Consider the following 13838-nt stretch of genomic DNA (forward strand, 5'->3'; position numbering starts at 1 on the left):
TTGAACACTTGTATTGTTTCCCGAATTATCTTCATGCCCAACTTTTTTTTTTTTTCAACTTATATGATGCCCCTCCGTATATAAAAAACATGGAATTTTATTCATCTGGGTTGGACGGACCAACACTGTGGACGGACCAAGACAACCTGGACAGACCAGGACTTGACTTCCTAATGATAAAATTTTGTTAAGTGTTCTGAATTCCATATCCTATCAATCAACCTGCCACCTACTGTCGTCAACTTGTAAGTTCCTGGGCGAATCACCTTGTCAATGATGTACGGACCCTCCCATTTTTTCGCGAACTTGCCTCCTTCCAAGGGTTGACTGGCTTCTCTTCTTCTCAAAACATAATCACCTACTTGAAAGTACCTGGGTTTAGCTTTGGCGTCATGATAGGACTTCAACTGCCTGTTGTAGTTTTCCATCCTACAGAACGCAGCTTCTCGCCTTTCATCTATGAAATTGAGATCGGTTCCCTGTTGGATCTCATTTTGTTCTGCCTCGTACTCTTCCATCCTTCTACTTGGTATCATCACCTCTGCTGGAGCTCGAGCTTCGAACCCGTAACTCAATGCGAAAGGAGTTTCACTCGTAGCCCTCCTTGGGGTTGTGCGATAGGTCCAAAGGATGCTGTCCAGTTCTTCAACCCACGCCCCGCCGGTTGCTTCCAATTTCCTCTTCAAACCATCAAGGATGGTTCTATTGGCATTCTCTACTTGACCATTCGCCTGTGGGTATGACACCGCCACCCGGCTGTGCTTGATGCCCCATTCCGTCAAAAAATCTGAGAACTCTCTGCCTTCGAATTGACGTCCGTTGTCAGTGATTACTTGGATGGGGATGCCGAAGCGGCATAATATGTTCTTCTCTACGAACTTTTTACACCTGGCTGCTGTGATGCTAGCCAGAGGTTCAGCTTCCACCCATTTGGTGAAGTAGTCAATGGCCACGATAATGTACTTCCGGCTTCCCGAGCCCGTGGGCAGGGCTCCCACCAAATCTATTCCCCATCTTGAGAATGGAATTGCTGTGCTCACCGGAGTGTAGTTGGTTGCGGGTCGTCCTGGCAATGTCTGGAATTCTTGACACTTAGGGCATTGCTTGGCGTATTCTGCGCAATCCTTCAACATCTTTGGCCAGAAGAAACCTTGCAGCATGATGCGTCGAGCTATGGTGTATGCTTCTTGATGCGCGGAGCACACTCCTTCGTGGACTTCTCTCATCATCAATTCTGCTTCGTCAGGGTATACACACTTCAAGAGTGTGCCATTATAGGATCGCTTGTATAACTTGTCTTCCAATATCACGTAGCTGGGTGCCCGCAACCTTGTTAGCTTTGCATCTTGCTCATCCACTGGTAAAGTGCCATCCTTCTTGTACTTTGTGATGTGGTCAATCCAACATGGCTCTCTGGATTGCACGGGGCAGACCCATGAGATATCGATGCTGGATGTCTCCAAATCCTCAACCCGAGCAATCTTGCGAATGTGACCAGGGATCCCAGTGCTCAGCTTGGAGAGCATGTCAGCGTCAGCATTCTGTTCTCGAGGTACTTGGTGAATTTCATACCCCTCGAATTCTCGTAAGGTTCGCAGCACCGCGTCCCTGTATCTTTGCATGTTCCCTTCATTGGCTTCGTATTCCCCGGTCACCTGACCGACCACTAATTTGGAATCACACCGGATGCGAACTTTTTCTGCTCGTAGTCATACTGCTAACCGCAGTCCGTTGAGGAGGGCCTCATACTCTGCCTCATTGTTAGATAACTTGAAGTGGAACCTGATTGCATAGTAAGCGCGGAATCCTTCCGGAGTGATGAGCACTACTCCACCACCGCAACCTTTACTGTTGGATGAGCCATCCGTAGACAAGGTCCACCATCCCCCATCTTCATTTTCCACCTGCTCCGTCACCTCGCGGGCTGTGCATTCCACTATGAAGTCTGCAAGAGCTTGACCTTTGATGGCGGGCCTTGGTTTGAATTCAATGTCGAACTGGCTGAGGTGCATGGCCCATCTCGCCATCCTAGCAGAGTTAGTGTTCCGTAAGAAACTCCCCAATGGTTGATGTGAGAGTACATGGATGGGATGAGCTTGGAAGTAATGGGCCAACCTTTTAGAGGCGGTGACCGCAGCAAACACTGTTTTCTCCACGGCAGTGTACCGTAGTTCTGCATCGTGCAGGGCCTTGCTCACATAGTAAATGGGACGCTGAGTCCCTCCCTCCTCTTTGACCAACACGGAGCTGATCGCACCCTGTGATATACCAGGTATAAGAGTAAGGTTTCACCCGCCTCTGGTTTCGCAAGCAGCGGCGGGGATAACAAATATCTTTTCAAGTCATCGAAAGCCGACTGACACTCTGGGTCCATTCAAACCCCTTATTCTTCTTTAGTATCTGGAAGAAAGGGAGGGATTGTTCGGCCGATTTAGATAGAAATCGACCCAAAGCCGCTAAGCGACCGTTGAGTCTTTGGACTTCTTTAATGGACCGCGGGGGTTCCATGTCAAGAATGGTTTTTACCTTTTCTGGGTTTGGTTCTATCCCATTTCTAGTGACCATAAATCCCAGAAACTTGCCCCCATTGACTGCGAACGTGCATTTTTTAGGGTTCAAGCGTAAATTAAAATTTCTCATAATAGAAAATACCTCGTTAAGGTCTTTGACATGAGAGGCACCTCTGCGGCTTTTGACAATCATGTCGTCTACATATGCCTCCATGTTTCGCCCCAGCACTTTTCCAAACAACTTGGCCACCATCCGGGTGTAAGTTGCGCTTGCGTTTTTGAGGCCGAACGGCATGACCAAGTAGCAAAAAATGCCTTCTGGGGTGGTGAACGCAGTCTTCTCAGCATCCTCCTCATGCATGAATATCTGATGGTACCCACGGAAGGCATCCATGAAGCTCATCAATTCACATCCTGCCGTCTCATCTACCAGCTGGTCTATGTTTGGCAAGGGGAATCGATCCATAGGGCAGGCTCTGTTGAGATCTATATAATCCACGCACATTCTCCATGTGGAGCCTTTTGGGGCCAGGACTATGTTGCTCAACCACTTGGGATAATAGATCTCCTTGACATGTCCTGCCTGTGTCAACGCGAACACCTCGTTTTTCACAAAGTCCCTTCGTTCAGCCGACATATATCGCTTTCTTTGTTGTATTGGTTTCTTGGTAGGGTCCACGGCCAACTTGTGAGTTATGATGTTTCGATTGATACCTGGCATGTCTTCTGGACCCCACGCAAAAACTTCTTTAAACTGTCGGATGACTTCGACTATCTGGGCTCTTAGTTCGGGTGCCAACCCAGTACCAATCTTTACAACCCTATCTGCTCGTGCGGGATCGACCACCACGTCTTCTGTTTCAGATGCAGGCTCGGCACGGGGCCAGCCCTCCTCTTCTCTCAGCACTTTTTCTGCGATGGTGTGGACCTGCAGATCTTTCTGTCCAATTTTCTTGCACGCTTTGACGTAGCAGCTACGAGCTGCTCTTTGATCTCCTCTCGCAACTCCTATCCCGTATGGCGTGGGAAACTTCATGTACAGGTGCTCCATCAAAACTATCGCCTTCAAATCTTCCAGAGCCGGCCTCCCCAGTATGATGTTATGGGCACATGTGAGTTTCACAACGATGAACTCTATGTTTATTTTGGAGGTGTTGGGGCTCACACCTATCTCTACTGGTAGTACCACGGATCCCTCCGTCTCTATTGAATCCCCAGTAAAACCAGAAAGTGGAGTCCGTACCTCTTTGAGTTGATTTCTGGGGAGTCCCAGTTTGGTGAAAGCGTCATAGTACATCACGTTGACTGAGCTTCCGGTGTCTACGAGTATGCGATGCACAATGCTGTCGTTGATCTCCATCTTGATCACCAACGCATCTCGGTGAGGCAGTGGACCTTCTAGGAGGTCATCGTCAGAGAAGGTAATGGCTTCCCTCCTCTGCTTTTTCCCCTTTGGAAGGCTGACCACCTCACCTACATATAACTGGCGACTCCACTTCTTCCTTTCTGCTTGTGTGTCTCCGCCTGCAGGACCTCCGTAGATGAAGTGTATGGTCTGCTTCTTGTGTTTCCTGGGCTCTTCTGTGTCTTTGTCAGAGAGATCTGTTACTGTAACTTGGTCGTGCTCCCTTTTCTTACCACTCGAGGATGACAGCTCGGAGCCGTCATCCTTCTTCCAAACATTTTTTGGTAAATTACGCGGAGGTTGTTGCTGGCTTGACTTTTGGCCCGGCTTTTGCTGGCTTAACCATTTGACGAACTGTCTGAAGTATCCCCTCTGGATGAGCTCCTCAATCTGGCGTTTTAACACGTTGCATTCATCGGTATCATGGCCCACCTGCCTATGGAATCTGCAATACTTGGATTGATCCGCATTTGGGGAGACTTTCATGCACTCCTGCGGAAATTGCACGATCCCCATGTCTTCGGCTTGATTTAGGATTACGCTAACTGGGTGAGTTAGCGGTGTCAGATGTCGCAACGGGATGAGGCGAGGTCGGTCATCTCTTCCCTTCTTTGAGGGTGGTTGGTTTGGTCGTGGTGCCTGGCTGGGCGGACCAGCTTTATCAGGTCGCCCACTCTTTCGTCCTTCCTCCTCATCCTTTTTCCTTCTGTCAGCCTCCTCAGCGTCTGCGTACCGGTTGGCCGTTCTCATGAGTTCTTCGTAAGAGCGTGGGTGGTGGGCGTTCATTTGTTTGTGGAAATCACCTGACCTCAGTGCTTGGATGAAGATGAGAATCGCTGCCTTCGAATCGAAGTCATATACGTTGTTGACTTCTTTTTTCCATTTGCTTAAGAAGTCTCGCAGGCTTTCTCCCTTATCTTGCTTTACCCCACCGAGATGTGAGAATGGTTTCTTATGTTGTATACTCCCTGAGAAATAAGACAAGAAACTTTTGGATAGCTCTGCAAAAGTCTGAATTGATCCGTCTGGGATTGTGTTAAACCAATCTTGAGCAGTCCTGTCCAAAGTGGACAAGAACGCTCTGCACATGATGGCGTCGCTTGCCCCAATCATGACCATGGCTGCCTTGTATCTTGTCATATGGGTACGCGGATCTGAAGTGCCAGTGTAGGCCTTGATGGTGGGTAGTCGAAAGTCTTTTGGAAGAGGAACTTCCATTATGTCAGGAGAGAATGGAGCGGCCATTCTTACCTCTGGTTCTGGTGAGTGTTCTCTTGCTTCTACTTTCTTTTCCAAATCATCTATCTGCCTCTGGAGTCTTTCCACCAGGCCTTCTTGTGGTGTTTTGTGTCTAGTGGAGTGACGCGGAGCCAATCCACCATATTCGCCCATCCTTTCTCCGGATGGTCGTTTGGTTACTGCCTTTCCTGCTTGGGCACGGGGACCTCTATTGGAGGATCCTTGCACCCCCAGCCGATCTCGGATAGATCTAGAAGCCGCCGGTCGTTCTCGAACAGATCTGGAAACTGGTTGAGTTCCACCTTCCTGTCGTTGAGTTCTGTTTTGCCTCGGAGATTGCACTTCTTCCTCCAGAGGGGGTGGTGGCGGTAAGATCTGGCCCTGCATTCCTGCGACTAGTTGGGCCATCGTCGCCGCTGCCTGTTGGATGACCTGCGCTGCTGCTTGAAGGTCCACCACCTGGGTGGGAGCAGCAGTTGCTGGGAGGGGAGTACGGCCACCACCATGGTTGTTGTTGAGTTGGGTACGGAGGTCACCTTCTCTGCGGTTATTGTTGTTGAGTTGGCTGCGAAGGTCGCCTCCACGGTTACTGTTGAGCTGCTCACGAAGATCACCCGAGGGGTGACCCTTGTTCACCTGACTAGGTGTGTGCGAGCTGCTGGATCCAGATGCCATTGACAGTGATGAGATGAACTGAGTGGTTTGTGATTTTGTGAATTTAGCCTGAGATCTGATCTCGGCTCTCAGTGAAAGCACTAATGACGGTAATAATGGTAACCGGTATATTATTTGAATGAGTATTTGAATACAATGCTGAGTAGTGCTCAATGTACAATAGAGTTCAGTGTAGTTTTGTCTAGTAAGAAGTCGTGTCCCCCTCACTATGTGGTTGTGAGTCCTTTTATTCCTTTCAGCTCAGTAACGGAGCATTGATGAGGAGGTTGAACGTTGGACATCAATACCTGAGGTGTTGAATGCCGAGGAGCTGAACGTCGGTCATCAATGCCGAGGAGCTGAACGTTGGCCATCAATGCTGAGGAGTTGGACCGTTGCGCATTGATGCTGAGGAGTGAGGTGTCGGTTCCGGGTCGGGTACCCAATTACCCTGTCAATAATAATAATAATAATAATAATAATAGTAAGGGAAAATAGTCAAACAGACCCTTAAATTTTACCCGAAAGTGTAATTAAGCAACTAAACTTTAAAAATGTGCAATTAAACACTTAAACACAATTGCCAATTATTCACTTGGAATAACGGGTTATCAGGGTTCCGTCAATAATTCTGGCGATCGGCAAACAATCGCCACCACCATTGCCATTGGAGAAGTATCCGACCATCCAGTCGTCTTCTCTGGCGAAGGCGACCACCGGTCATATTTTTCTTCTTTGAAATGGGATGATTTAGCAGTGGTTTACATCGGTGAACAATAGTAATGTTATCAGTAACCAATATTTGACCCATTTTAACAAGTTTGAGTGTTTAATTACATATTTTTAAATACATAGATTTCTTAAATACATTTTTTTTCTTCAAAATAGTAAAAAGAAAACATAAGATCAGTTCATCAATGTGTTCATTTCTACTAGAATTGCGTTAATAGTTTTGAGTAGCTATTTATAGATTAATGTTCAGTAAAATTAAATTTTTATTGTTAACAGTTAACATTTAAAAAAGAATATATAAGTTCATAAGGATATATATGCATATTATTATTATTGTTGTTGTTGATATTTTAATTACATTAAATAAGTAACAAATACTCTTTTAACAATAAAAAATAATTATTAAATAACAATATGTTTTTTTTAAAAAAACGGTTAGCTTTAACCTATAAATAATGGATTTGTTTGGTAGAGTTTATTTTAGAATTTATAATTTATTTTAAGTTATCAATAAACTATAACCTCTGTTTGGTAAAACATATGGAATTAAAAATAATACGGATTAATATATTTTGAAACACTATCCAAGTAGCGTTTAAAAAGAAGTTACTGACTTTCTAACTTTTTTTTTTCATTTTTTAAATGTTTATTAATTTATGAAAAAAATGGCACCATCCTTCATTAATCAAAATCATAATATCTTTAGTTTATCTTTTTATGTCTTTTTACACTTATCAACTAATTTTACAATTAATTTTACTAAATACTTTCATTTCAATTAGTTAGCTTATTAACTACTAGCTTTCGTTTTCAAAAAAAAAACTACTAGCTTTCAATTTTCAATTTTCAGCTATGCATGCCAAACAGAACTTATTAGTTATTAGCAATGTTTTTAATTAAAATAAATTGGCATTCTCGTTTAATTTTTGCTTTTTAAAAATGTATAAGGCATTTTAGAGAATTTATTGATTTTTTTTCTAAAAATACTGATTGAAAAAAACGCAGTGCCTTCCATTTTAGTATTTTGAATGGAAAAGTTAAGAAGAAAAGCTAGTTACCACACTCACTGAGTCACTGTCAAATAGTTAAACACTAACCTAAAATTTGACAAAATTTAAGGACCTTATAGTCCAGTGGCATCAAACCCTTCCCTGTATACGAGAGGTGGTGGGTACCTTCAATAGGTTGAGAAAGTAGCCAAGCAAGGATTAATAAACAATATAGATTATTCCAAATTATATATAACATTTTTTTATTATTAATTATCTAAAAAATGTTGTTTAACATCAATCATAGCAAGCCATTTATCTTGAGTTTGCTATCTCTTTGTAGAAGCTAAAATTTTGAACACTACTATTTAAAATGGGTTAGTGGTCCAATAAAAGCAAGCATCAAACACGTAAATTAAATTTTTTATATATATTATTTTAGGAATGAAAGTTTAAATTATGGAAAAATTAAAAAACTTTTAAAAATGAATAGAAGTTTGTAGGTTTCCTGAAAATGATGAAGCTTCATATAAATTAGTCCAAAATATGCGGAATACATAGATCTAGGGGAATGAAAAGGACTGCATTTATGCTTGGCAAAGTGACAACTATCACAAATCAATTTCTTATTTGAAAAAAAGAATGTAGCTTATTTACAGACTGATACAAGTAATTAGATAAGTTCAAAACTTAAAAATACTAACCCTAAGACTTAATGGTGAAGACTGAGCTGGTTTCCAATGAAAACGGAGCTAGGCAACTAACGAACACGGTTGAAGCTAAGCTTGAAGATGAAGCTGGGGATGTGGTGAGTCGGCGTGGTCTGGTGTAGTGGTGTGACAATATCTGGTGGGCAGTGGCAACTAGTGAGGGCGCAGAAGAACGAGGGCAGAGAACAAAAGACGAGTAGAGAGTCGGTTAGTTACTAGTTAGGAATAACAACAGAGGAGTAGGACATTATTGGATAGAAATAAAAGAATTAAAAATAAAAAACATTATATATAAACAGCCACAGTGGGACCCATGCCAGCTTCGTCCCTGTTCATCATACCAAGTCCTCCTGAATTAAGATTCATAAGTCTATCACCTTCAAACTACATGTTGAATACTTAGTTAGCTTACTAGCCGACACAATATTGAATTGACAAGAAGGTATGTATAACACATTTTCGAACCAAAGTGTATCAATGAGCCTTATATTTTCAGTGTGTAATGGGAACAGTATGTCCATTTGGCATGATAACCATAGCACCTCTAACACTACTATAAGTGTCAAAGTAGCTCCTGTATCTAATATCCATACATTGGTGCATTAATTAAGGCATTAACATTAGCATAGAAACACACTTGCCTTAAAAAATGAGCAGTTGTTCACTTGTTCCTGTAGTCTCAAAGTTTGATGTTAAATGTGAAGCAGGAGTATTAGTAGAAACTGTGGCTGCAGTATAAGTAACAGCATTTGTAACACCTTGACCAACTTGATTTTGTAGGAGAGTTACCAACTTCTAAAATTACTCACTAGTAATTCCAATTCCAACATCTGCTGCAACTTGACTAACAATGCTAGACGATTGCCCTACTTTGTTTTGATCTTGTGATTGCTTCCTTTTGGACAGCATTAGCATGCACAATCTCATTGCTGCATTGTCCATACTGCAGTCCATTGATTTGTCTCTCAAGCTTGAGAGCCATTCTGAACAGTACACCCGGTAAAGAAAAGGCATAGTATATATCCAAAACAAGAACACCTGATTTTATACTGGAATAGTCCTCATTCAATCCCTTGATGAATTTGATCACCCTTATCTTCTGATCCTCTCGGTATATCCATCATCTTTTCCCTTAACCTTCTAATCTTCTATGCATCATTTGCCTTTTTCCAATTTCTATTCAAGATTATATATCCAAATTCACCACCTATATATATTATTACTAGTTATAATGCAGGCATGACCAAAATTAATGCCAACACAAAAATTAAAATGAGCTAAGTAAATACTTCATACAAATTTTAAATATTAAATAATTAATATAAAATACAAATAATTATTTTCAATATAATCAAAATGAATATTTTCAAGACAAGTAGTAGTAAAGATGTGTATTACTGTCGTAGATAGTTTTAATCAAGAATAAAAATGATGTCCTAACGATTTTCATGTTAAAATAAATTAAGTCTTCTTAATACGATATTGATGAATTAGGAAAACTTCACTTATTTTTTTGTTAACCCTAGCATTCTACTTTTTTTTTTTTGAAAGCAACTAGCATTCTACTTGTACAATGCACAACCTAAAATTATACTTGAAATTAAAGTTATCCTTTTTTTTAGCAACAATAATTTGTTTGTTAATTTTAGACTTCATATGAGTTTTTGAAAAATCTTAATATTTTAAAAGTTATTTTTTAAATGCCTAATTTTAGATAAAATAGTAAGTTTAAATTTAATAATTAGCGATGCGGTTTGCGAGGATCCCTAACGTGATCTACGATGTGACACGCATGGAGATATTTGACGGGAGAGCACGTCACCTGGTGGGGCACATGTATGGCGGAGGAGGGTAGAGCATTGCGATCCGCACACTTGTCCTCAACATGCGGCCTTAGAAGTAGTATAAAAGGTGCGGTGTGTCCGTTATAGACTAGGATCATCATAAACTCTTCTTCTCTCTTGACTTCTCCCTCAGTTAAAAGCGTAGTATGTAAATTGTCTTTGTAGTCCGCTAGTTAGTTGGGTATAGTAGTCGACCCCATATGGTTGGGCTTGATAGTTGTGTCCCCTGGGCCAAATTGATCCCTTTTGTTTAATTATTTAGTACATTTGCAGTCTGTAAATATTATTTTAAGGGTATTGGGCCGTATCAATTCAATACATCTTTCGTACTCATTATCCATCATCAACTCAGTTTTATGGTGCTATATATACATACATACACTGCTGCAGCTTTGGAATGGACAAGTGTGGTATTTACAAGGAACATGTCACATTTTGAAGGTGTTATGAAATGTGACTTGCTTTATTGACTTGGATGCTTGTTTGTTAGGTACTTGTATGCATTTGTATAATTGTATCCGACTCTTTGTACGTACTCTACCATTTTTCAATTGTAAGTTTTCGAGTAGTTACCTTGGTTGTACCTCACTCACATGGCAGCTCCCCTCCCCCCCATTCTTTTTTTTTCCCCGGTATAATCGTTAGGCCAGATTGGTAACTACCATAATTGTAGTAATTAACATTAAACCTTTGTTTTAAATAACTTATTTTGTACTAAAAAAATTATTTTAAACTAGCAATAAGCTATACAGTCGTTATACGGTGGACCATGATCCTCAATGCATTGTGGACTATGGTCACAAAACAACGCCGTTTCAGGGCCATAAGTCGTAACGGAGCTCTGTAACTGATATTATAGTTCATCTCAAAAGATAATGCCTCACATTTGTTTTTATATTATCGAATAGTTGTGTTGAAATGTAACTGCAGTGTATATAAACTGATACTGAATAACAGTTTCACATTTTTGGGTGTATATTGTCCAATGAAACTGTAGTCATATCAAAATGATATTGTAATTGTGTTGAAAAGAAGCTGCAGTGCATTATAAAAGAAACTGTAGTTGTGTTGAAAGGAAACTGAATAACAGGTTCACATATTTGAGTGTATAATATCGAATGAAACTGCAGTTGTGTTGAAATGTAACTGCAGTGTATATGAACTGAAAGTGAATGACGCGGAACGGAGGCCGTTTCAGCTGACTATTTACATTAATCAAAACGACGTCATTTTGATGCGCGGTCCAGTAAAATTTGCGTAAGCTATATGTTTTATTCAGTTTAAAGTACTCTTAGTTGAACTTATTTGCAAAATTTTAGACGCTATAAATGATAATTTGAGTAATATAATAAGTGCAGAGCTTTTTATTATTTCTTCTATTTTATACCTATCAATTTACAAATTAAAATAACACATACCACAATTATTTAATTAAAATTCACCAATTTCCCTATTATCTTATCCCTATTATTTATAAAAGAAATATAATATTGAATAACCAACATCATTAAATAAAGCATAAGTATCAAATAGATTCTCTAACTATAATATGCTAAAATACAATTAGACTATCGAATTAAAAAAACTTCTAATAATTAATCTTTAAACTTGTTAAAATTATAATTAACTCATTTGACCTATAATAACATGTTACCTTCAAGTCACCCCACATAGGATGGCGCGCAAAAGCCACATAGGAGACTCCGTCCATACTCTGTCGCTCTGATAATTTTTTTTAATAATTATTTTTCTTTTTTAAATTAAATTTCTGAATTAGATGCTACGTCAGATATCATGTAAACAAAATTAATCGATTACCTTTTGGTAGTTAAATGATTAATTATACAATTTAACAAGTTTAAGGATTCAATTGAATTTTTTTCAGTTCAAAAATCTAATTAAATTGTAATATATAATTGAATGGCCTATTTAACTCTTATCTAATCTACATATACATCTACATCTACATACCTACAATCTTAATAAGAGTCAATAATGTTAGAGTTCTAACGGGAAGAAAAAAATGTTGGTGTAATAATTTACTTAAATGAATGGTTCATATTATTTTGATTTTAGTAATCTTTTATGATTTTCCTTCTTTACCCTCTATTATATTATTTTCTTCATTTAAATAACCCCACATTCCGTTAACTTTTAACTTTAGTAACGGAATATTCCGTTTAACTTTTAACTTACCCATTAATTTCTATAAGAAAGGTCTTAGTTATATTGTCTTTATTTTCTACAACAAAAATTTTCATTATCAAAAAAATTAAAAAGGGATATAATTGCATTAGTTATATAGTCTTTATTTTCACAATAAAAATTAATTATTATCAAAAAATTTAAAAAGAGATATAATTTCATTACTTATATTGTCTTTATTTTCTACAATGTCAAAATTCATTACCTTCAAATTCATTAATTAATTATATTCACTACATTATTCATTGTTTTCATTTTACCCTATTTTGTAATTAAATATTATATATCAATGTTATAATACAAAATAATGTTATATATTTATTTACCAAGTATTCTATTAATAACATAGAAAAAATTTTAAAAAATAATTTGAAACCAATTATATATATTAACTACTCAGAAAAGATTTGTTGACAAAGAAGATATTCAAATAACCCAATAAATTGAAGCGAGAAACTACCCCCGTAATATTTTTTAGACTACATCACAGTTGTTCACTTTAAAGGTAAATCGTATTTCTTTATTAATATGATTTAAAATGTATAAATTTTTATTACCAAAAGTAGTATTTATTTATACTATCGTTTTTAGACTAAGTATTTTGACTATCGTTTTTACAAAATTGCAAGCATTTATTTTAATGACAATTATAATCAATCTCTCATATATTATCTTGCATTCATATACTTTGAATTACCGATTTAAATAAACAAATTCAACATTCAATTACATATGCATGAATGAACATCTCCTATGTAATCTTGTATTCATATACTTTGGAGTACTTATTTAAAAATAAATATTAGGCATTATTCTATCCGCGTTAAAAAACTAGTAATAAAAATAAGAGTCATTTCCATTTTTGGTCCTACTGTTATTGGGGCATTGCCAATTTTAGTCCACTTCATTAATTTTTGCCACATTGTGGCCAATCTTATTTAGTCATTGTCACTTTTAGTCCACCATTAAAATTTTCGTCAAATAACCGTCCAAAACAGGGGTATTTTGATCTTTTCATTCTTTGATCATCTTCTTTACCCTTTGTAGTGGTTTTCCTTACAGATTTTCATCCAATGAAGATGTCCGGCGAAAGCCATGGCGTTGTAATGTGGCTCACATGGCTTTTGCCGGACCTCTTCTGTAACACCCCGGCCCGGCTATACCGTACATCCGGAGTAGTTACCGCCACACCTAGACCGAACCCAATCAAATCCAGATAGAGTTCACCCTAGGTGCACAGGCTAAAAAAAAAAAAGAAACTGTTTCACACACTCTCAACTTGACATAATCTTTATATGTATATATGTATATTGCAGCGGAAAGAAGAGAAGGTAGCTAAGGTAACTACGAGTATATATACAAAGATTGACCCTTCAGGTCCGAAACATGAAAGTTCAAGTGGTTCATAACTTGCTAGCCAAACTAAGGCTACAAAAGGTATGCACACAAAAAGGAGTATACTTCGGAGAGGGATGAGCCGGAGGATCAGGAGAGTAGCCAGGAACGTAGGGGTCTTCGCCTATCAAGAACCCCGTGTAATCCTCATCACA

General features: G+C 38.9%; 1 protein-coding gene across 1 annotated transcript in view; it reads right to left on the reverse strand.

Annotated features, from left to right (window-relative positions):
* Positions 1–9040: 9040 nt before the first annotated feature.
* The window catches only part of LOC116026884, a 13194-nt gene continuing 8396 nt past the window's right edge, over positions 9041–13838 (reverse strand). Inside the window, exon 6 of the mRNA XM_031268309.1 lies at positions 9041–9222. Within this exon, the coding sequence (XP_031124169.1) occupies positions 9041–9222 (182 nt within the window). The remainder of the gene's footprint in view (positions 9223–13838) is intronic.

The sequence above is a fragment of the Ipomoea triloba genome, chromosome 8 (genome assembly GCF_003576645.1).
Source record: "Ipomoea triloba cultivar NCNSP0323 chromosome 8, ASM357664v1".
In the NCBI taxonomy this organism is placed as follows: Eukaryota; Viridiplantae; Streptophyta; class Magnoliopsida; order Solanales; family Convolvulaceae; genus Ipomoea; species Ipomoea triloba.